General features: G+C 44.1%; 1 protein-coding gene across 1 annotated transcript in view; it reads left to right on the top strand.

Moving 5' to 3' along the window:
* The window catches only part of SLC13A1 (solute carrier family 13 member 1), a 91,715-nt gene that overhangs the window by 24,818 nt on the left and 42,401 nt on the right, over positions 1 to 24,496 (top strand). Inside the window, exons 3-7 of the mRNA XM_073341450.1 lie at positions 14,968 to 15,096; positions 17,986 to 18,122; positions 21,708 to 21,895; positions 22,002 to 22,059; positions 22,148 to 22,196. Coding sequence (XP_073197551.1) covers positions 14,968 to 15,096; positions 17,986 to 18,122; positions 21,708 to 21,895; positions 22,002 to 22,059; positions 22,148 to 22,196 — 561 coding nt within the window. The remainder of the gene's footprint in view (positions 1 to 14,967; positions 15,097 to 17,985; positions 18,123 to 21,707; positions 21,896 to 22,001; positions 22,060 to 22,147; positions 22,197 to 24,496) is intronic.

The raw sequence follows: 24,496 nt of genomic DNA, 5'->3' as shown, positions 1-24,496 counted from the left end.
CAAAGCAGGAATGTATTGATTTGAATTGTTTCTTGTTCTCCATCAAAGGAAGGAAAGTATGTCTTTCAAGGTTAAAAATGTATAAACTGAGACACTGCTTTTAAAATGAAAGAGATAGCAATAGATAAATGGGGCCAACTTCTCTGCTGATATAAACTGGCACAGATCCAATTACTTCTCTGCTGGTGCAAGTGAGTGCTGCTCCATTGAATTTGGCCCATGGCCCAAACCACTGGATCCAATTCAAACCAATGGAAATGCCAGTGGAACAACACTGGGTTAAATTAAGAATCTGAGTTTGAATATGTCAGTATTAAAAGTGAGATCATGGCTGGCCCTGTGCAAAGGCACGAGTGTAAAAGGGGGCACCAAACCTTCTGTGCTTGTGCACACTTGCCCAGAGGCCAGTGGCAATGTGTCTGGGGAATGCAGAGAGTGCAGGTGGGTAGCACGGCCAGCCAGAGGCACTGGAACTAGGGGTGCTGAAGATGCGGCAGCAGCCGAATGCATGGCTTCCTTCACATACAGGGTTTACAGTTTTGTTCAATGGCTTTTAGCATCCCCATTATAAAAAATCCTCCAGTGTCTCCACTGCCAGCAGTATTGCTATGCAAGAGGGATGAGGAGGGGGCAGGAGTGTCCAAAGTCCATATTCTCTCCCCACCACCCAGCTGAGCTGGCCAGTTGCTGTCGGGACTTAAAGCGTCTAATGGTGGTTGAAATGATAGCAATGTGCTAGCAACCACTTTTAAAGTTTTTTAAAAACCCACCTCACTGTATTTCAGCTAATCTTAACTGCAAGAGCTGAGATCTATATTAAAGAAAACATCTAATTGTTGTGTCATCACTGCTGATGCTAATGGGCATCCTTCCTGACAGGCTGTTTTAGGAAGCCAAAGTTTGCCTGGACATGCACACTCAGCCAGCTTTCCTTCTCTGACATAGGGCTCAATGTTAGGAATGGAGCACACTGGTAGGGCAATGTGCTGCTGCCCGTGCTGTACCTGTTTGGTGGGTCAAAAGTAGGGCTTCAAGCAACAGGACTGACAATCCAGGACACTTTTATTTTTAATGACAGGTTTCAGAGTAACAGCCATGTTAGTCTGTATCCACAAAAAGAACAGGAGTACTTGTGGCACCTTAGAGACAAACAAATTTATTAGAGCATAAGCTTTCGTGGGCTACAGCCCACTTCATCGGATTCATAGATTGGAACATATAGTAAGAAGATAGATAGATATAGATATAGATGATCTATATACATAGAAGTTGGAAGTTGCCATACAAACTGTGAGAGGCTAATTAGTTAAGATAAGCTATTATCAGCAGGAGAAAAAAACTTTTGTAGTGATAATCAAGATGGCCCTTTAGACAGTTGACAAGAAGGTGTGAGGATACTTAATTTAAGGAAATAGATTCAATCTGTGTAATGACCCAGCCACTCCCAGTCTCTATTCAAATCCAAGTTAATGGTTATCTAGTTTGCATATTAATTCAAGCTCAGCAGTTTCTCGTTGGAGTCTGTTTTTGAAGCTTTTCTGTTGCAAAATTGCCACCCTTAAATCTTTCACTGAGAGGCCAGAGAGGTTGAAGTGTTCTCCTACAGATTTTTGAATGTTATGATTCCTGATGTCAGATTTGTGTCCATTTATTCTTTTGCATAGAGACTGTCCGGTTTGGCCAATGAATATGGCAGAGGGACATTGCTGGCACATGATGGCAAATATCACATTGGTAGATGTGCAGGTGAACGAGCCCATGATGCCGTGGCTAATGTGATTAGGTCCTATGATGGTCCTGCTTTGAGCAGGGGGTTGGACTAGATGGCCTCCTGAGGTCCCTTCCAACCCTGATATTCTATGATTCTATGGTGTCACTTGAATAAATATGTGGGCAGAGTTGGCATCGGGCTTTGTTGCAAGGATAGGTTCCTGGGTTAGTGTTTTTGTTGTGTGGTGTGTGGTTGCTGGAGAATATTTGCTTCAGGCTGTCTGTGTTACGAATTATACCTGATAGGACACGCACACAACAGCTGCGAATTACACCTGGTAGGACACGCACACAAATGCTATGAATTACACCTGGTAGGACATGCACACAAATGCTACGAATTATACCTGATAGGTCACGCATAGTTCGAATCTAGGCTGAGGCACATAAACAAAGTCCACAACTGCAGAGTTCCCAAAAAACACCAAGTTTATTATGCTCGAGCATGGTGACCCCCTGCTAGCCAGGAGGGGACCCCGAATACAGATTATACAAAGGTTATATACCTTTTAGCAAAGCATGTTGCCCTCGTGCATCGGAAACCTTAGCCAATAAACAAACCCTTTTCTTATCTACCACCTATCCCTGCTTGGTGCATTCCTCGTGCTAAACTAGTATGTTAATTACACAGCATGGTCCTAAAGCGATGCATCAGTAACTTTTATTATCATATCAAAGGCCAGGAGACAGGGAGTTAGGGACAGACAAAGAACAGATACCAGGAGTCAAGGCAGGCTGGAGACAAGGAGGAGGATTTTCACAGGAATGCAGTATCTAAAGAACACTCCTCCTGGAGCATGATGTGTTTGCTTTTAGACAATGGCCCCAAACCAAAATGGAGTCACATGTGCTAACTTTTCCTTAACATCTGTAAGCGAAGACTGGTCTGTCTCCCAAGATTTGTGAGAGTGAGGGCTCATTTTTCAGGATAGGCTGTAAATCTTTGATGATGTGCTGGAGAGGTTTAAATTGGGGGCTGAAGGTGACATCTAATGGCGTTCTGTTATTTTCTTTGTTGGGCCTGCCCTGTAGTAGGTGACTTCTGGGTACTCTTCTGGCTCTGTCAATCTGTTTCTTCACTTCAGCAGATGGGTATTGTAGTTTTAAAAGTGCTTGATAGAGATCTTGTAGGTGTTTGTCTCTGTCTGAGGGGTTGGAGCAAATGCGGTTGTATCTTTGAGCTTGGCTGTAAACAATGGATCGTGTGGTGTGTCCTGGATGGAAGCTGGAGGCATGTAGGTAAGTATAGCGGTCAGTAGGTTTCCAGTATAGGGTGGTGTTTATGTGACCATCGCTTATTACCACAGAAGTGTCCAAGAAATGGACCGCTTGTGTGGATTGGTCTAGGCTGAGGTTGACGGTGGGATGGAAATCGTTGAAATCATGGTGGAATTCCTCAAGGGCTTCTTTTCCATGGGTCCAGATGATGAAGATGTCATCAGTGTAGTGCAAGTAGAGTAGGGACATTAGGGGATGAGAGCTGAGGAAGCGTTTTTCTAAGTCAGCCATAAAAATGTTAGCATACTGTGGGGCCATGCAGGTACCCATAGCAATGCCGCTGACTTGAAGGTATACATTGTCCCCAAATGTGAAATAGTTGTGGGTGAGGACAAAGTCACAAAGGTCAGCCACCAGGTTTGCCGTGACATTATCAGGGATACTGTTCCTGATAGCTTGTAGTCCATCTTTGTGTGGAATGTTGGTGTAGAGGGCTTCTACAGGATGGTGTTTTCACAACTAAAACCTCTCCAGCGCGTCATCAAAGATTTACAACCTATCCTGAAAAATGATCCCTCACTCTCACAGATCTTTGGTACTGGTGCAACCGCTGCTGGAATACTGTGTCCAATTCTGGTGCTCACAATTCAAGAATGATGTTGATAAGCTGGAGAGGGTTTAGAGAAGAGCCAGGAGAATGATTAAAGGATTAGAAAACATGCCTTATTAGATAGACTCAAGGAGTTCAGTCTATACAGTGTAACAAAGAGAGAGCTGAGACGTAACTTGATTAGAGTCTATAAGTACCTGCATGGGGAATAAATATTTAATAATGGGCTCTTCAATCTAGCAGAGAAAGTTATGACACGATCCAATGGCTGGAAGTTAAAACTAGACAAATTCAGATGAGAAATAAGGTATAAATTTTTAACTGTGAAAGTAATTAATCATTGGAACAATTTACCAAGGGTCATGGTGGATCCTTCATCACTGGCCCTTTTTAAATCAGGACTGGATGTTTTCCTAAAAAAATATGCTCCAGGAATTTTCTGGGGGAAGTGCTATGGCTCATGCTAAACAGGAGGTCAGACTAGATAATGTGACAGGGTCGAACGGGATGGCTACAGGTGAGTAATAGAAGGTGGATATGTTAGCCCCAGGTTAAGTAGGTCCCTTTTCCCTGGGTAAGGTAACAGGGAAGGGTCCAGAACAATCAGGAACCTTCTGGAGACAATTAAGGCAGGCTAATCAGGGCATCTGGGTTTAAAAAGGAGCTCACTTCAGTTTGTAGTGCGCGTGTAAGGAGTGGGGAGCAAGAGGCGCAAGGAGCTGAGAGTGAGAATGCATAATGTTGGAGGACTGAGGAGTACAAGCATTATCAGACACCAGGAGGAAGGTCCTATGGTGAGGATAAAGAATGTTTTGGGAGGAAGCCATGGGGAAGTAGCCCAGGGAGTTGTAGCTGTCGCACAACTGTTCCAGGAGGCACTCTAGACAGCTGCATTCCACAGGGCCCTGGGCTGGAACCCGGAGTAGAGGGCAGGCCCAGGTTCCCCCCAAACCTCCCAACTCCTGGTCAGACACAGGAGGAGTTGACCTGGACTGTGGGTTCACGAAAATGGCCAAACTGAGGGCTGCCGTGGCGAGCAAATCCGCCAATAAGTGCAAGACCCACCAAGGTAGAGGAGGAACTTTGTCACAATAATAATTTCTGGCCTTGGAATTTATGAATCTATGAAGTCTCAACTCTGAAGTCTCATAATAAGTGTTAATATTGGTAATGCTTGCACCGCTGATCGTTTTAGCAGAATAATCCAGGTGGTCCCTCTGTATTGTTGTTGGATGAAGTAAGGTGTAGTTTTGTAGGGGTGGCAAATGAAGAATTCAACCCTGCATCCACTCCCAAATTTAGGCCCCTATTCAGCAAAGTACTTATGAGTGTGCTGAACTTCGTGAGTAGGCTCATTGATTGCAATGAGTTAATTTAAGCATGCGCTCAATTATCTTACTGAATCAGGATTTTAAAGAGCAGATGCACCCGCTCACCAGTATCAAAGGCTTCAGTTCCTTTGTAGCTACAAAAACAAAACCTTCCCACATCTCCCTGAGTGTCAGAAGCCTCAGCAATCACCTCTCCTGGTGTCAAAACCCCTAGATTCCAAGCAGCACTTTTGATAATGTTGTCATGCATTTTTTCAATAAAAAAATCTGTAGGATGTAGATAGATGCCTAGGATTACCTTCAGCCAATTATTATTACCCCATAGTGTTTGGCATAACTTTACAGGATGTTAATTTCTTGATATTTCTCTTTCTGCCTGCTAATAGACTAAAAAGCAAACTATTCTTGTGTGTAAGACTGAAGTTCAGAGCAAATGCTAAATCACTTCCCTTGTTGAACATATGAGAATTTTAGGACAAAATCCTGTCCTTATCTGAGGGAGCTGAGGTGAGGAAGCAGAGCAGTATTGATCATAATACATCCAATACAAAAGCTACCCTGCAGTTGCCAGGCAGGTTGGCTCAATGGGGACTATCATTTGCCTCCTTTTGCTGCTGCCGTCATTGTCCTCTAGGCACCATGGCCTACCTCTGCTTGTCTAACTCAAAGTGAGTTCTCTGGAACGTCGCTTCACTGGTACTACTTATGTAAGGGGAGTTAGCCCTATGTGTTTGAGCTGTTATGCTTTCTGTTCACTTGTCTGAACTATGCTGTAAGCTCTTCAAGGAAGGGACTGTGTCTTCACTACATTGATGTAGCACATGTACATTTCTGGCACTAGTACGAATAATAATAATAATAGTAATAAAAGAAGAATGTGTTGCAATATCTGCAAGTACTTTTGCATGGTGTAAAGAAGCCTGACCTAGTCTTGTATCCAAGTGTCGGGCCAAGTCTAGACCAGGGTATGTAGACTCTGAGTCTGATTCTCATTTACAATAAGGCCCCTTTACACCACTCCGACTGTGTAAATAGAATATAAAGTGGGGAGTAAAATATAATGATTCAAAATATTTGTATAGCAGTGAGTGGCAGATCTTACGACAGTCCTGGCTTTTGCGGGACTATCCCACTTTGACCCCCACCCCCAGACTCTCTGTCCTGGCTGAAGTGAAACATTCCTATATTCAGAATCACCTGAGATTGGGGCGGAAGGAGGAAATGGGGCAATTTGCTCTGGGACCCACTGTGACATTCTATACCTTGGGGGATAAGGGGGATCCTGGAACCCCCTTATTCCTCTTTTTTATATAATTGTGATCTTACACATAAAGCATGCCTTGTAAGGTATCAGGTTATGATCTGAGGTTATGATCTGCTGAAAGTCATTTCTCTATTCATATATGTGTATCATGAATACATATGAAGTTATGAGAAATGTGTTGTATGGTGGTCTCTAAAACATGCTGTAAGTTCGGGAATCAGCCAGATATTAGATCCCCAAAGGCAACAGCAAGGAAAGTAGCTAACACCCAGGTGCAGCGTCAATCAACCCACCAACAGCCATTGTCTTGCAAGGGAGCTACAATGCAATGACTCACCTGCATAAGGCCACACCAGGGGAATTGCTCAACCTTGCCTGGAGACTCAGCAATGCCCACCAGACATGCCTGGACTTGTGATCTATAAGCACATGGGACTGAGTATATAAAAGAGACACAGTGGTCACATGCTGGGCCTTTCTCCATCACCCACCTACGTTGCAAGCAACAAGGACACTCTGAAGGCTCCAACTGAGGGGACTGGCCCAGATTGCAAGGGTGAAATCTGTATATTAAGGACTGCAATATCCAGTGGGGTGAGAAAAACTGCTTAGTCTAGTTGTTACTCAGCCTAATAGGTTTGAGAGTTTAGACTGTGTGCTTATATTTTATTTCTTTTGTTAACTGACTCTGACTTTTTGCCTATCACTTAATATCACTTAAAATCTATGTTTTATAGTCAATAAACTTCTTTAGCTTTTTATCTTTACCTGTGAGTTTGTCTGAAGTGTGTGGCAAATCGGCTCAGGTTTTGCAAAGGCTGGTGTATATCCACTTTCCATTGATGAAGTGGTAAACCAATTGATAAATTTTCACTGCTCATCTTGAGCAGTGCAAGACGGTAAATTCCTGAGGTACAAGGCTGGGAGCTGGGGGGATTTGGCTGGTGCCTTTCTCTGTGTGATTCATGAGTGGCTCTAGGAACATTCATGCAATCTAGCTGGGTGTGGGGGCTCCACATGCTGTTGTGCTGAGTGATCACAGCTCCTGGAGGGGTTTGCTGCTGGTCACTAGCAAAGCACTGTGAGATACAGCCCAGACTGGAGAGAGTTCAGGGGGCACAGTAGTCTCACAGTCCCAGGCTGCACCCCAGGGATTCTGTCACACCCCCATTAAAGATGGCCCCCAAACGAAGTGGCATTGTGACCTGGCACACAGGGTAGCAGCGCCACTCAGGTTTGGCCCAGCGGCCCTTCCATTGCTATCTACGGTGAAGTAGACGGGGCAAATCTGAGTTGCGCTGCATCTTGCTTTAGCCCCTTGAAATGTTGGGAAGTATGCAATAGTGACAAGGTGCCCGCCTCATGGGCCACAGCCCCATTATGCTAGGCACATAACAAGAAAAAACTCCCTGCCCTGAAGAGTTTTCAATCTAAGCAACAATCTACATTTACAGTCTCAGTAAATGTAATTTTTACCCACTTTAAGGGCCCTTTGTACTTCCTGTGTAGGGCAAAGGGGCCTAAGTGTAAACAAGAATCAGGGGCTCTGACTTCAATGGTAAAAAATGTTATCATATTAAATAAAATCTTGCTCTGACATGACCCATGTCTTCAATTTCAGGTCAGGTTACCTACATTTTAGTATAAATAAATATAATATAAAGATACCATATCAAGATCACAAGGTGACCTACAAATATAGTGAAAGATTATAGCAGGGATCATTTTTGATTTTTTACTTATGTGACAGGGTTGGGCCAAATGGCTAGAGGAGAGTAACAGAAGGCAGATATATTAGCCCCAGGTTAAGTAGGTCCCTTTTCCCTGGGTAAGGTAACAGGGAAGGGTCCAGAACAATCAGGAACCTTCTGGAGACAATTAAGACAGACAGGCTGATTAGAACACCTGCAGCCAATCAAGAAGCTGCTAGAATCAATTAAGGCAGGCTAATCAGGGCACCTGGGTTTAAAAAGGAGCTCACTTCAGTTTGTGGTGTGCATGTAAGGAGCTGGGAGCAAGAGGCACTAGGAGATGAGGGTGAGAACGCATACTGTTAGAGGACTGTGGAGTACAAGCATTATCAGACACCAGGAGGAAGGTCCTATGGTGAGGATAAAGAATGTGTTGGGTGGAGGCCAAGGGGAAGTAGCCCAGGGAGTTGTAGCTGTCGCACAACTGTTCCAGGAGGCACTCTAGACAGCTGCATTCCACAGGGCCCTGGGCTGGAACCCGGAGTAGAGGGCAGGCCCAGGTTCCCCCCAAACCTCCCAACTCGTGGTCAGACACAAGAGGAGTTGACCTGGACTGTGAGTTCACGAAAATAGCCAAACTGAGGGCTGCCGTGAAGCTCCAAAGCGAGCAAATCTGCCAATAAGCGCAAGACCCACCAAGGTAGAGGAGGACCTTTGTCACAACTGGTATCAGTGGTGGGATTTGGTGTACACAGCGTGGCGGAAGAAGGAGGGTGTTTGGGGGAAAAAAAAAGGGGAGAGGGTCTATTTTTATTTTTTTTCACCACAATGGAGGAGGTAGTGCGGGCACTGATACAAGCCACGGCTGCCCAGCAGGAGTCTACCCGTGTCCAGGCAGTTGCCCAACAGGAGGCAGTACGGCTGCAGCAAGAGACTAATCGCTTGCTGATGGACCAGGCTGCTCAAGACTGGGCTATGTTGTGGGAACTGGTAAACCAGGTAAAGGCCCTTACAGAGCTGAACTGTGGCTATGATGGGACGCAGATCATGCGGGCCAGCAATTGGCTGCAGAAAATGACACAGCAGGATGATGTAGAGGCATACCTCCTGGCCTTTCAGAAGACAGCCCTGTGGGAGGCTTGGCCCTGAGGACAGTGGTCTGGCATCCTCGCTCCATTCCTGTGTGGGGAGGCCCCAAAGGCCTACTATGATTTGCCTGAAGAGGCTGCGGCAGAGTACCCCCAGCTAAAAGCAGAAATCCAGATCTGGGTGTTGGATCATATTAAAGAAGTTCTGTATTAAAATCACAAATGAATTTGATTCCCCATAGTTTAAATTCCAGGGTATTACTAATTAAGAGGTCTCTTGGTGTTTGGTACTGTTTCTCTCCCTCTATGTGTGAAACCTGCAAGCTGCTAATTGTGTTAGTACATTCTAAGACAGAGTCTGTTCTCAAAGCAATTCTTTGTAACGACAACTACTCACACAGAGAGAGACTCAAAGCAATACTCTGTAACAGAAACAGCACCCAGAGACTCCCCGCCCTTTTGTTGTATTCATCTTGCTTTGTTAACAATTGTGATTAAAATAGAGATAGAGGATGTATGTGGATGGATGCTCGGTGTGGATAATAACTGAATGATCAGGGAGGTGCCAGCCTAAGAATCCAGTGTCCATCGGCTGAAGAAGGCGTCAAGTGGAAATAACCAGAGGACCCCCGGAGGGCAGACTGGAATCCACCCAACAGCCTCAAGAATGGGAGAACCAAAGAACAAGATAACATCTGGCAGCACGGAGCCATCAGGAATGTGCCATCTGCTGATTGATTCGGCAACAGCATGATGAAGCAATTCCCATAGACTGGCATAGGAAGAAATTCCTATAAAAATGGACTCTAGAAAGTGAGAACTTTGGGGTCTGATTCTGCAAACCAACTTCCAGGAGCATCAGATGAGCATCTGACAAGGTCCTGCTCCCTCTTCATGTCCAGGCCACCTGGGCAGTGGCTTGGCATGAGCAACTCTAAGGCTGGCAACTATGATAACAACCTTGCAGAACCTGTGTGTGTGTGTGTGTGTGTGTGTGTATGAATGAATGTGTGAATAAATATGAAATTGAATGGAATGTTATAGCTATAACTAACTGCTTACTATGATTCTTTCTGTATTCACAATAAATGTGGCATTTTGCCTTTTTCCCTTTAATAAGATGCTGCTGGTTTTTATTTTATTGGTATAACATGGGGTAATGACCTCAGTGCAGGCCCAGCGATATCATGAGTGGAGGTACCAGGAAAACAAAACCCCACGGTCCCAATTATATGACCTCATCCATCTCACACGAAAGTGGTTACGAACTGAGTCCCAGAGTCCGGAGGAAATACTAGAGGTTCTGGTCATCGACTGGTACATGAGAGGACTACCGCCAGACCTTCGTGCCTGGGTAAGCCAGAGGGTCGCTCTCGTAGGTAGGTGGACCCGAGCAGCTGAGAAGGATGTTACCCAGGAGGGAGAAGCACCCGAGTCTGACCCACACCCTAACGCCTCAGAACCAGTAGAGGCAACAGAGACTGGCCCCCTAGATCTCGGGCAGAGTAGCCCCGGGAGAGGAAATTTTGGATGGGACTAGGCTGAAGACCCAAGGTATGACAACATTAGGAAGGAGGTGACCGAAATAGATGGGGTCCCTGTGGAAGGGAAAACCCAGAGACCAGGACCCTACTTCATAATGAAGAAGAATCTCTTATACCGGGTTGCACCAGTACAGGGGCAGAAGGTACAGAAGATCCTAGTACCTCAAAAACACCAGAATGCTGTTTTAAGTCTGGCCTATAGTCATCTTTGGGGGGGGGCATTTGGGGGTAGAGAAGACCCTGGCTCGGGTCCTGCGACTATTCTTCTGGCCTGGAGTACATGAAGAAGTGCAGAGGTACTGTGCATCCTGCCCGGAGTGTCAGCTGCACAGTCCCCGTCCCCACTTGAGGGCACCTTTAGAACCCCTTCCCATCATAGAGGTCCCCTTTGAGAGAATATCCATGGACCTAGTGGGACCCCTGGAGAAGACAGTCCTGGCCACCAATATATGTTTGTCGTTCTGGATTATGCTACTCACTACCCAGAAGCCGTCCTCCTGCGGAACACGACCTCTAAAACGATAGCTAAAGAGTTGGTGGGGATCTTTGCCCGAGTGGGGCTACCAAAGGAGATATTAACAGACCAAGGTACCCCATTTATGTCGAAGCTAATGAAGGACCTGTGTATGCTGCTCCATATATATACCCTGAGAATTTCAGTCTATCATCTGCAGACTGATGGGCTGGTAGAAAGGTTTAACCGAACCCTCAAGGCAATGATAAGGAAAGTGGTAAGTCAGGATGGGAAGGATTGGGACACCCTACTACCCTACCTTATCTTTGCAATCTGGGAGGTACCTCAGGCCTCAACTGGGTTTTCCCCCTTTGAATTATTATACGGACGCCACCCCCGTGGTATACTAGATATCGCAAAAGAAATCTGGGAAGAGGAACCCAATGAGGGGAGAAATATAATTGACCATGTTTTGCAGATGCGAGAACGGATAGCCTGGGTCATTCCTATTGTACAGGAACATTTGGAAAAGGCGCAGGAGGCCCAGTGAACCCATTACAATCACCAGGCAAAAGTCCGACAGTTCCAACCAGGGGATCGGGTGATGGTGTTGGTACCCACGGCAGAAAGCAAGCTTTTGGCCCAATGGCAGGGACCCTATGAGGTGGTTGAACCCATGGGGGAAGTAACCTACAAGGTGCGGCAGCCAGGACTCCAGAAACAAGAACAAATTTATCACATTAACCTCTTAAAGCCTTGGCACCAACGAGAGGTGTGTGTAGTGGCCCAAGAGACCCCGATCCAGGGAAATAATATGCAGGAGCAGATCAGGATATCCACTGATCTGATGCCAAACCAGGAGAAGGAGGTAACTGAGATGATCAACCGATACCAGGATGTGTTTTCAATCAAACCAGGTCGGACCACCGAAGCATATCACCACATTATCACAGACCCTTTAAGGTAACTTTAAGACCCTATTGGGTCCCAGCGGCAAAAAGGGAGATCAAGGCAGAGCTAAAAAGGACGTTGGAGCTGGGATTCATTGAAGAGTCCCATAGTCAGTGGTCAAGCCCGATTGTGTTGCTGCCCAAACCCGATGGCACCACTAGATTTTGTAATGACTTTCGCCGGCTGAATGAGATATCCAGATTCGATGCATACCCCGTATCGACGAGTTAGTTGACCGCCTGGGCAATGCCAGATTTTTGACCACCCTTGATTTAACAAAGGGATACTGGCAGATTCCCCTTGCCAAAGATGTGAAAGAAAAGATGACATTCTCTACACCAGAGGGTCTGTTTCAATATACTGTCCTTCCTTTTGGACTGCATGGGGCACCTGCCACCTTCCAGTGTCTTATGGAAAAGCTCCTATGGCCCCATACCAGTTATGCAGCGGCATACCTGGATGATGTGATTATTCACACCCCCGACTGGGAAACCCACTTAGAAAAGGTGGAAGTGATTCTGGACATGCTAAGATGGGCTGGCCTCACAGCCAACCCAGCAGAGGCTAAATACCTTGGCTACATTGTAGGAAGGGACATGATCAAGCCCCAACTAAACAAACTAGAGGCTACCCAAAATTGTCCCCGGCTGAATCAGAAAAAGCAGGTCCGGGTATTCCTGGGGGTGGTGGGGTACTACCGACGATTTAATCCCATTTTCCTACCAGAGCGAGTCCCCTGACAGACCTGATAAAAACCCGGGGTCCAGACATAGTGAAGTGGAAAGATGCCACAGAGAAAGTATTCATAAATGATCTGGAGGATGGTGTGGATTGCACTCTCAGCAAATTTGCGGATGATACTAAACTGGGAGGAGTGGTAGATACGCTGGAGGGCAGGGATAGGATACAGAGGGACCTAGACAAATTGGAGGATTGGGCCAAAAGAAATCTGATGAGGTTCAACAAGGATAAGTGCAGGGTCCTGCACTTAGGACGGAAGAACCCAATGCACAGCTACAGACTAGGGACCGAATGGCTAGGCAGCAGTTCTGCGGAAAAGGACCTAGGGGTGACAGTGGACGAGAAGCTGGATATGAGTCAGCAGTGTGCCCTTGTTGCCAAGAAGGCCAATGGCATTTTGGGATGTATAAGTAGGGGCATAGCGAGCAGATCGAGGGACGTGATCGTCCCCCTGTATTCGACATTGGTGAGGCCTCATCTGGAGTACTGTGTCTAGTTTTGGGCCCCACACTACAAGAAGGATGTGGATAAATTGGAGAGAGTCCAGCGAAGGGCAACAAAAATGATTAGAGGTCTGGAACACATGACTTATGAGGAGAGGCTGAGGGAACTGGGATTGTTTAGTCTGCAGAAGAGAAGAATGAGGGGGGATTTGATAGCTGCTTTCAACTACCTGAGAGGTGGTTCCAGAGAGGATGGTTCTAGACTATTCTCAGTGGTAGAAGAGGACAGGACAAGGAGTAATGGTCTCAAGTTGCAGTGGGGGAGGTTTAGGTTGGATATTAGGAAAAGCTTTTTCACTAGGAGGGTGGTGAGACACTGGAATGCATTACCTAGGGAGGTGGTAGAATCTCCTTCCTTAGAAGTTTTTAAGGTCAGGCTTGACAAAGCCCTGGCTGGGATGATTTAATTGAGGATTGGTCCTGCTTTGAGCAGGGGGTTGGACTAGATGACCTCCTGAGGTCCCTTCCAATCCTGATATTCTATGATTCTATTCACGGATCTACAGAGAGCCCTCTGCAGTAACCCCATGCTTATAGCCCCAGACTTCAACAAAGAATTCATTTTACAAACAGATGCATCTGAAGTAGGATTGGGAGCTGTCCTATCGCAGACAGTCGGAGATGAAGAACACCCAATCCTCTATCTCAGCAGGAAACTCCTCCCAAGAGAGCAGAAGTTTGCTGTGGTTGAAAGAGTGCCTCGCTGTGAAATGGGCCATGGACACACTACGTTATTACCTTCTCGGACGACAGTTTACCCTTGTGACCGACCATGCACCCCTGCAGTGGATACAGCGAAATAAAGAGAGGAATGCAATGGTGACCAGATGGTTCCTGTCCCTACAACCTTTCCAATTCACCATACAACACCAGGCTGGAAGCCACCTTAGCAATGCAGATGGCTTGTCACGATTACACTACCTGACGTCTCAAGTTGCCTAACCCCAAAGTGTTGCGCGGCGGGGGGGGGGGGGGAGAAATATGTGACAGGGTTGGGGCAGATGGCTACAGGAGAGTAATAGAAGGCAGATATATTAGCCCCAGGTTAAGTAGGTCCCTTTTCCCTGGGTAAGGTAACAGGGAATGGTCCAGAACAATCAGGAACCTTCTGGAGACAATTAAGACAGACGGGCTGATTAGAACACCTGCAGCCAATCAAGAAGCTGCTAGAATCAATTAAGGCAGGCTAATCAGGGCACCTGGGTTTAAAAAGAAGCTCACTTCTCTTTGTGGTGTGCGTGTAAGGAGCAGGGAGTAAGAGGTGCTAGGAGCTGAGAGTGAGAACGCGGACTGTTAGAGGACTGAGGAGTACAAGCATTATCAGACACCAGGAGGAAGGTCCTATGGTGAGGATAAAGAATGTGTTGGGTGGAGGCCATGGGAAAGTAGCCCAGGGAGTTGTAGCTGTCGCACAGCTGTTCCAGGAGGCACTCTAGACAGCTGCATTCCACAGGGCCCTGGGCTGGAACCCGGAGTAGAGCGTGGGCCCGGTTTCCTCCCAACTCCTGGTCAGACACAGGAGGAGTTGACCTGGACTGTGGGTTCATGAAAACGGCCAAACTAAGGGCTGCTGTGAAGCTGCAAGGCGAGCAAATCCGCCAATAAGCGCAAGACCCACCAAGGTAGAGGAAGAACTTTGTCACACTTAAACTAAATGTATGAAGTAATTTCAGGCCAGCAACTTCTGAGGCTTGAATGGCTCTATTGACTTCAGTGGGCTTTGGATTGGTCCCCTATACAACTGTAGGATTGTTTGCCAGATGAAGCCAATCTTGTTTTTAATGATGTCTTGTGTATTCTAGGAAGCAGAATGTGCATACACGCTGTTTGTGGTTGCGATCTTTTGGCTCACAGAAGTTCTGCCACTGGCTGTTTCAGCTTTACTTCCTGCCTTAATGTTCCCATTGTTTGGTATTATGGCATCCAAGGAGGTAACCTTCCTCTTCTTCCCCATCTTCTTACGCTTCACATATTATATAGCCATAAACTGTGGAATCCCCAAAGAAAGAACTGGCGTAATGCTGCAATTTCATCAGCTGTTTTTACTATGTGTTTCTGCAGCATCTATCACAATGGGACCTCAAGCTCAGGACTACTCGCATGCTCAAAGTTAAGCACACAGCTTAAGTGTTTTTCTGGACCGAGATATATTCAATTGGTTCCATCTCATGCTCAAACCTGCAGCAGAAGCCAGCACAAATTATTGCAGGCATCATCTCCTAGCCAAAGTTGTCTCATCTGTGAAATGGGGATAATAAAATGTATCTCCCTTTGCAAAGTGCTTTGAGATCAATAGATGAAAAAGTGCTATGGACATGCAAAGTGTTATTAATGTTACACTACATTACATCAGAAATATGACATGCTAAGAGCCCAATAACGCCTACCTTGATATCAGTGGGAATAGATACCAGTTGATTTCAAACCAGAAAAATATTTAAACATGTGAACAGTCCTGAGCTTGAGGCACCATTGTGACAGGCACTGTAGGATCATGTCCTAAATCCTTATATCTCAAAGTGTTTGCTATGGAGAGGTAGCTGGATGAATTAAAGATCAAATGGACTAATGCAGCAGGTTTTCACCTTTAGCTTAGTTCATATGTGAAATGTGCTTGATGATCTTAGGCTGCTTACATCATTAACCTTATTATTACGACTGTCAAACGATTAAAAAAATTAATCGCGATTAATTGCGTGATTAAAAAAATTAATCATGATTAATCACAGGATTAATCGTGCTGTTAAACAATAATAGAATACCATTTATTTAAATATTTTGGATGTTTTCTACATTTTCAAATATATTGATTTCAGTTACAATACAGAATACAAAGTGTACAGTGCTCACTTTATATTTATTTTTTATTACAAATATTTGCACTGTGAAAAATAAAAGAAATAGTAAAAAGAAAAGGAGTACTTGTGGCACCTTAGAGACTAACAAATTTATCTGAGCATAAGCTTTCGTGAGCTACAGCTCACTTCGAAAGCTTGTGCTCAAATAAATTTGTTAGTCTCTAAGATGCCACAAGTACTCCTTTTCTTTTTGAGAACACAGACTAACACGGCTGCTATTCTGAAACCTGTCAAAAGAAATAGTATTTTTCAGTTCACCTAATACTGTACTGTAGTGCAATCTCTTTATCATGAAAGTTGAATTTACAAATGTAGAATTATGTACGAAAAATAACTGCATTCAAATGTAAAACTTTAGAGCCTACAAGTCCACTCAGTCCTACTTCTTGTTCAGCCAATCACTCAGACAAACAAGTCTGGTTACAATTTGAAGGAGATAATGCTGCCCAATTCTTGTTTACAATGTCACCTGAAAGTGAAAACAGGCATTTGCATGGCACTGTTGTAGCTGGTGCCGGAAGATATTTTTGTGCCAGATGCACTAAAGATTCATATATCCTTTCATGCTTCAACCACCATTCCAGAGGGCATGCGTCCATGATAATGATGGGTTCTGCTTGATAACTATCGAAAGCAGTGCAGACCAACGCATGTTCACTTTCATTATCTGAGTCAGATGCAACCAGCAGAAGGTTGATTTTCTTTTTTGGTGGTTCGAGTTCTGTAGTTTCTGCATCTGAGTGTTGCTCTTTTAAGACTTCTGAAAGCATGCTCCACACCTCGTCCCTCCCAGATTTTGGATACCACTTCAGATTCTTGTCAAGTGCTGTAACTATTTTTAGAAATCTCACATTGGTACCTTCTTTGCACTTCGTGAAATCTGCTGTGAAAGTGTTATTAAAACGAACATGTGCTGGGTCACCAACCAAGACTTCTATAATATGAAATATATGGCAGAATGTAGGTAAAACAGAACAGAAGAGTTCAGTCACAAATTTCTCCCCCAAGGAGTTCAGTCACAAATTTAATTAGCATATTCTTTTTTTAACAAGCATCATCAGCATGGAAGCATGTCTTCTCGAATGGTGGCCGAAGCATGAAGGGGCATATGAATATTTAGCATATCTGGCATGTAAATACCTTGCAACACTGGCTACAAAAGTGCCATGCGAACACCCTGTTCTCACTTTCAGGTGACATTGTAAACAAGAAGTGGTCAGCATTATCTCCTTCAAATTGTAACCAAACTTGTTTGTCTGAGTGATTGGCTGAACAAGAAGTAGGACTGAGTGGACTTGTAGGCTCTAAAGTTTTACATTTGAATGCAGTTATTTTTCGTACATTTCGTACATTTCGTACACTGTTTTGTTTTTAGTGCAGTTATGTAACAAAAAAAATCTACATTTGTAAGTTACACTTTCACAATAAAGAGATTGCACTACAGTACTTGCAGGAGGTAAATTGAAAAATACTATTTCTTTTGTTTACCATTTTTACAGTGCAAATATTTGTAATAAAAATAATATAAAATGAGCATTGTACACTTTGAATTCTGTCTGGTAACAGAAATCAATATGTTTGAAAATGTAGAAAAACCTCCAAAAATATTTAATACATTTCAATTGGTATTCTATTGTTTAACGGTGAGATTAATCTTGGTTAATTTTTTAAATCGTGATTAATTTTTTTGAGTTAATCGCCTGAGTTAAATGCAATTAATTGACAGCCTTACTTATCCTCTTTCTTCCATTGTTTCACACCTATTTAACTCCATGTACCCAGTGATTCACATGGATTTAAGCGATAACACTGACCTAATTAAAACAAAATGGGACCTTTCCAGCACATTTTTCAATGCATGCCTTAACTTGTTTCTACTGAGGCTGATATTTTTTATTTGGTCATATTAAAAATGATAGCTAAAAAGCACCTGTTTCATTAAGAAATTGTTTTTGATTTCAGGTGGCGTCTGCTTATTTCAAAGATTTTCATTTGCTATTAACTGGAGTAATTTGTTTGGCCACATCAATAGAAAAATGGAATTTGCACAAGAGAATTGCTTTGAAAATGGTGATGATGGTGGGTGTGAACCCTGCATGGTATGTACTAAATACTACATTGGAATATGGTAATGCTCATGAAAAACTTGGTAGTACAGAAATAATTGCCTACAGAGGGGTAGTGTTTTGTTCCAGGCACCTTTTGCTGCTGAAATAAAATGAAAATATGTGAAATGCTTTGATTGAACTATAGTAGGTGAAACATTATTCTTTTGCTGAAATTCTAATTATAGGGATAGGTAGGGTATGAATGAGTTCTATTTCTAATGCCTCTGATATTCACAATAACTAGTAATATTCAGAACAAATATATTATGAATTTGTGAATGTATTTAAGACTCATATTTCTTAATGATTGATTGTAAAGCCCACAACTGAAGAGTCATGTAACATGCTTATTATTAGTAATTTGTATTTCAGAAGTACTTGCAGTGTTCTGGGCACTTTCAAAATCTACTGTAAGACAGTCCTCAACCCTAATAGTTCACAGTTTAAGGTAGGGAGGACAATAAGAAAGGTGGAGGAGAAGGGGGAAAACATACAAAAAGAAAATTGAGAGCCTCAGCTCTCTAGACCGAGCCTCCTCTTTGCCATTATCTGTGAAGAAAGCAGGTACCAAACAGAACTGAACTTCTCCAACTCAGGCTATGTCTACACTACTGTACCACTGCAGCTGCACCATTGTAAGGTCTCCTGTGTAGCCGCTCTATGCCAGCATGAGAGAGCTCTTCCACTGGCATAATTAGACCATCCCCAATGAGTGGCAATAGCTACATCAGCGGGAGATGCTCTTCCACTGACATAGCACTGTCTACACTAGCACTTTTGTCAGTGTAAATTTTGTTGGTCAGGGGTGTGGGGTTTTTGTTGGTCAGGGGTGTGGGTGTAGTCATAGCCTCAGAATGGTCAGATGATGCGGTGAAGGAACTGAAAATACTCATCACACATTCATCTCTTGATAATGAGCTAGCGATATCATATGAAGTGAATACGCTACCCTTGGCTTCTGAACAAGAAGGCTCTGGGTGAAGTAGAGGCCTCCATCAGCATCTCAGTAAGACTGGACAGGAAATGTGCTGTGTCAGTCTGGCTCCCCAGAATATGAGATTCTCATAATCTTACTTTAAGAAACAGACGTTAAAAGCTAGACGTTAAAAGGCCAGACAAAAAGAAGTCAGATATTAGTGGTGGAAAATGCCTATTAGATCATCTAATCTCTCCTTCTGGCAGTGCAGAATTATCCCTATTCTCCAATGCTTTGTCTGCCTTAGTTTTCAATAATTTCTTAAATGGGCCTTCCACCACTTCCTTTAATAACTATTCTCTTCCCTGACAGGTTTTATTATTAGAAAAATCTTCCTGCTATTCTACATTTTACTGTGTTCAGTTTTCTCCCATTACTCTTAACTACCCTCCTTGAGCCCCCTCAAGAATTCTATTCCTTCCTTGATGTTCATGCCCTTCAAATATTTGTACCGAGCTTTTGTATCTTCCCCTCCTCATTGGTTAGCCAAGCTTTGCACATTAGCTATTTTAATCTTTCCTAATCACTCACACTCGCCAGTCCTTTCATCTTGGCTGAAGTCTAGTAACCTGGCAGATGACCTGAATGCTGTGCTGAGGACTCGGCTGGGTAGCCCCCTGTGCAGTTATGGAGAAAGGAATCCTGCCCTCAAGCTGGAGGTAGACATTCCACAGGCAATACTGAAACCGTGAGGATTGCAGCAGTTCTGCCCTGACCCCACCCCACCGCTAAACCACCACCTCCTCTTGAGAAAGTTCTAAGTAGTGGAGGTTCCTCGAGCCTCACCTTCAGCCCCATCCAGCTCATGCCCAACTCTCACATGCCTTCTGCAAACTACCAGGCACAAGCTTTCTGTGCTGAGCTCTCTGTTCCTCTGAGCAGCAGCCTGCACCCGAGCCCTGCCCTTGCATATAGGAACCACAGCAGTTTCTCTGACAGGGAAGACTATAAAGCCACAGAAGTGAAAGCTGTGTTTGCCCATTTTTTCTTCTTCCCTAAATCCCCTCCAGTTTTGTACTATGTATTTTGCATTTCAAATACAGCTTTTTAGATGCAGTGTCACAAGTAAAATACAGAGAAGCCTACAACCTTGATAGTTTGAGATGTAGTACCACCACTTCGTATGCAGGCCAAAATCATACAGGGTGGAGATGCTTTCTTAGTCAACCAGGCTAGCTGTTTAAATGATCAGTTGTGACATCTGTGCACCATCTGACCTGGAGTTCAGGTTAGAACTGTGCCCTAGACCTCAACACAGACGAGAGGTGAAATCCTGGTCTCATTTAAGTCAATGGGAGTTTTGGCATTGACTTCAATGGAGCCAGGATTTCATTCAAGAATTCAACAGACAGTAGGCTCCATCCTCAGGTCTGGCCAAGCTGCACTGTGCTTTGGTTTTCTTGGCATCCAGAAAGGCCCCTGAGGGCCATGAACAGCTTCGCATGGCATACCTTAGAATAGCCTTGAGGCTACTCTAAATTACACTCATGACTGGGCCACTCCCTTGTTGGCCCCAAGATTAGTAAAAAAACACAGAGATCGCATAGAGTAACCTTTGCACCTCACCACCTCACCACCAATTGCACCGTATTTCACTTCCAGCTGAGGATGTAGCCCACAGGGACGAATTGCGTGAGTAAGGCAAACAGGGTTTTCCTCTCATTGTTATATGGCAAAAGGGTATTAGCTTTATTATTCGTTATAAATGAAGCCGTCATCCAAGATTTCATACAAAACCTCACTTGAAATACTGCGGCTGGAACAGATTAGGAAAAATTGAGGTTGAACAGGTTAGGACATGCTCTGTTATTTTTTAGATCAGTGAATCATCAGCTCTTAATCACTGGAACTACTGGGAATAGGTTAATTCTCCAATGTATTGAATGATCCTTTGAACATCTGACCATCAAATGTATTAAGTTAATAAGAAATTGTTTCAAAGCAGCTGTCAGTGAATGTCTTCTTTTTCTTTATTTCTTACAGTTGCTGCTAGCTCTGTTAAGGTTGTATGTTTTTCCAGTATAAAAAAAATCTGTTACCAGAGCTTTTGGTCTTCCTCAAAGCCACTCCTCTTCCCCCATTCAAATGCCTCCTGGTCCTGGAGACCCACTTCTCACACAACTCCTACAAGAGACTAACTGAAGATCTAATCCAAAGCCCTGTGAGGTCCATGAGTGTCATTCTAGTGTTTGGGATTAGACTGTAAATTAGCAAATTCTACAGTCAAAAAAGTACAACTCTGTATTATCACAGCTATTAAAAATGGGCAGAAATACAAGCAGAGAGAGCATCTACTTGTCCAGGGCCGGAATTTAGCCCACTCATTTTTTTTTGTGTCTCTATCATGAAAAAGGACTTCTATTTTTAAATGAAAATGTTGCCTTTAGTCATTAGGGAGAGCAATTTGTGTGAATAACTCTTCTTTAATATATTAAAAAAATCACAATCAAATCAACAGCCCTTAACACTGGTGTTTTTTATCGTCCCAATTTTTATGCCGAAAAAGTTATGCTTTTGTATTGAATTGGATGCTGATAGCAGAGGTTAATGGAACAGTAATAGACTGGAACAGTCAAAGACTGAAGTATTTCTCATTTCAGGCTTACGCTGGGTTTCATGATTAGCTGTGGCTTCTTGTCTATGTGGCTTAGCAACACCTCTACTGCTGCTATGGTGATGCCAATTGTAGAGGCTGTAGCTCAGCAGATCATGGGTGCCGAAGCAGAAGTCGATGCCTTGGAGATGAATTATGCAACTGGATCCACCAATGAGGCATTGGAACTTGATGGTGTGCATAGATACAGTTTTGATATTCATCCACCCTCATTCTTCAGTTTGAAAGTGACCAGCTAAATTGCAGTATTTATCTTTCTAATTCCACTAATATTTTACAGAAAGTGTTAATGACTGTGAAGATAGTGACTGGAAAGAGAAAACAAAAGAAGTTCATGGGTACAATTTATGGATTTCATCATTCATATTTTAAGAATTTGTTTAAGCAAAATAGTTCTTTTATTACAGTAAGGAATTTTTTTTCCAGATACAACAATGGTGAGGGTCACACTGTGTGCAAGATTGAAAAGGAAAAGGTATTTAAGATGCGATTATTTTGAGAAAAAAAATCATGCAGTTAGTACATGCTAATTAACATAATTTTAACCTAGCCATCTAATCTAGTTTTTACATAGCACCTCTCACTGTTATCTAAATGTTTATATTTTTATATGTACACATATATACGTAGATATTTAAATACACATTACATGCACATAAGAAGTGGAAGACTGGACTTTTGAAATGACCAGGGAGAAGTATAAAAACATTGCTCGGGCATGCAGGAGTGAAATCAGGAAGGCCAAATCACACTTGGAGTTGCAGGTAGCAAGAGATGCTAAGAGTAACAAGAAGGATCTCTTCAGGTATGTTAGCAACAAGAAGAAAGTCAAGGAAAGTGTGGGCCCCTTACTGAATGATGGAGGCAACCTAATGACAGAGGATGCGGAAAAAGCTAATGTACTCAGTGTTTTTTTTTGCCTGTGTCTTCACAAACAAGGTCAGCTCCCAGACTGCTGCACTGGGCAGCACAGCTTGGGGAGGAGGTGATGAGCCCTCTGTGGAGAAAGAAGTGGTTCAGGACTATTTAGAAAAGCTGGACGAACACAAGTCCATGGGGCTGGATGCGCTGCATCCGAGGGTGCTAAAGGAGTTGGTGTTTGTGGTTGCAGATCCATTGGCCATTATCTCTGAAAACTCATGGTGATTGGGGGAGGTCCTGGAAGACTGGAAAAAGGCTAATGTAGTGCCCATCTTTAACAAAGGGAAGAAGGAGTCCAATCAGCCTCACCTCAGTCCCTGGAAAAATCAAGGAGCAGGTCCTCAAGGAATCAATTTTGAAGCACTTAGAGGAGAGGAAAGTGATCAGGAACAGTCAGCATGGATTCACCAAGGGCAAGGCATGCCTGACTAATCTAATTGCCTTCTATGATGCGATAACTGGCTCTGTGGATGAGGGGAAAGCAGTGGACGTGTTATTCCTTGACTTTAGCAAAGCTTTTGACATGGTCTCCCACAGTATTCTTGCCAGCAAGTTAAAGAAGTATGGGCTGGATAAATGGACTATAAGGTGGATAGAAAGCTGGCTAGATCATTGGGCTCAATGGGTAGTGATCAATGGCTCCATGTCTAGTTGGCAGCTGGTGTCAAGTGGAGTGCTGCAAGGGTCGGTCCTTGGGCCGGTTTTGTTCAATATCTTCATTAATGATCTGGAGGGTGGTGTGGATTGCACCCTCAGCAAGTTTGCAGATGACACTAAACTGGGAGGAGAGGTAGATACGCTGGAGGGGAGGGATAGGATACAGAGGGCCCTAGACAAATTAGAGGATTGGGCCAAAAGAAATCTGATGAGGTTCAATAAGGACAAGTGCAGAGTCCTGCACTTAGGACGGAAGAATCCCATGCACCGCTACCGACTAGGGACCGAATGGCTAGGCAGCAGTTCTAAGGAGGAATTTTAGCTCCACCCACAATAGAATAAATTAGTACATTCCACCAAAAGGCAACCAGTGCACATCACCATCCAGTCAGGATTTCCCAGAATTTGAAATGTCTGTGGGCCAAATCCTGAAGTTATTAATCAGTTATTACTCATCCTTGTTCTGGACTATTAATTTCAGTGGGAATTTTACCTGTGTAAGGACTGAGAAAAACTAGAGAAAAACTCTTCTCTGTAATATTTCTATTACCATAGTTAGAGCCCTACCAAATTCATGGCCATGAAAAAAAAAAAGTCATGGACCATTAAATCTGGTCTCCCCCTGTGAAATCTGGTCTTTTTGTGTGCTTGTACCCGATACTATACCGATTTCACAGGGGAGACCAGAGCTTCTCAAATTGGAGGTCCTGACTCAAAAGGGGGTTGAAAGGTTATTTTTGGGAGGATTGTGATATTGCCACCCTTTCATCTGCACTGCTGGCTTCAGAGCTGGGTCGCTGGAGAGCAGGGACTATTGGCCAGGCACCCAGCTCTGAAGGCAGTGCCCTGCCAGCAGCAGCACAGAAGAGTGACAATACCCCATCCCATGCCACCCTTACTTCTGCGCTGCTGCCTTCAGAGCTAGACGGCTGGAGAGTGGCAGCTGCTAACTGAGGGCCCAGTTCTGCAGGCAGTAGCACAGAAATAAGGGTGGCAATACCATACAATCCTTACTTCTGCACTGCTGCTGGGGGTGGCTCTGCCGTCAGAGCTGGGATCCTGGCCCCTGACTGCCGCTCTCCAGCTGCCCAGCTCTGAAGGCAGCGCCGCTACTTGCAGCAGTGCAGAAGTAAGGATAGTGATATCGCAGCCCCCCCTACAATAACCTGGCAACCCCACCCCCAACTCCTTTTTGGG

Source organism: Lepidochelys kempii, chromosome 1 (assembly GCF_965140265.1).
Source record: "Lepidochelys kempii isolate rLepKem1 chromosome 1, rLepKem1.hap2, whole genome shotgun sequence".
Lineage (NCBI taxonomy): Eukaryota > Metazoa > Chordata > Testudines > Cheloniidae > Lepidochelys > Lepidochelys kempii.
Note: the sequence above shows the minus strand (reverse complement) of the source record. Positions and strands in the feature narration are given on the sequence as shown.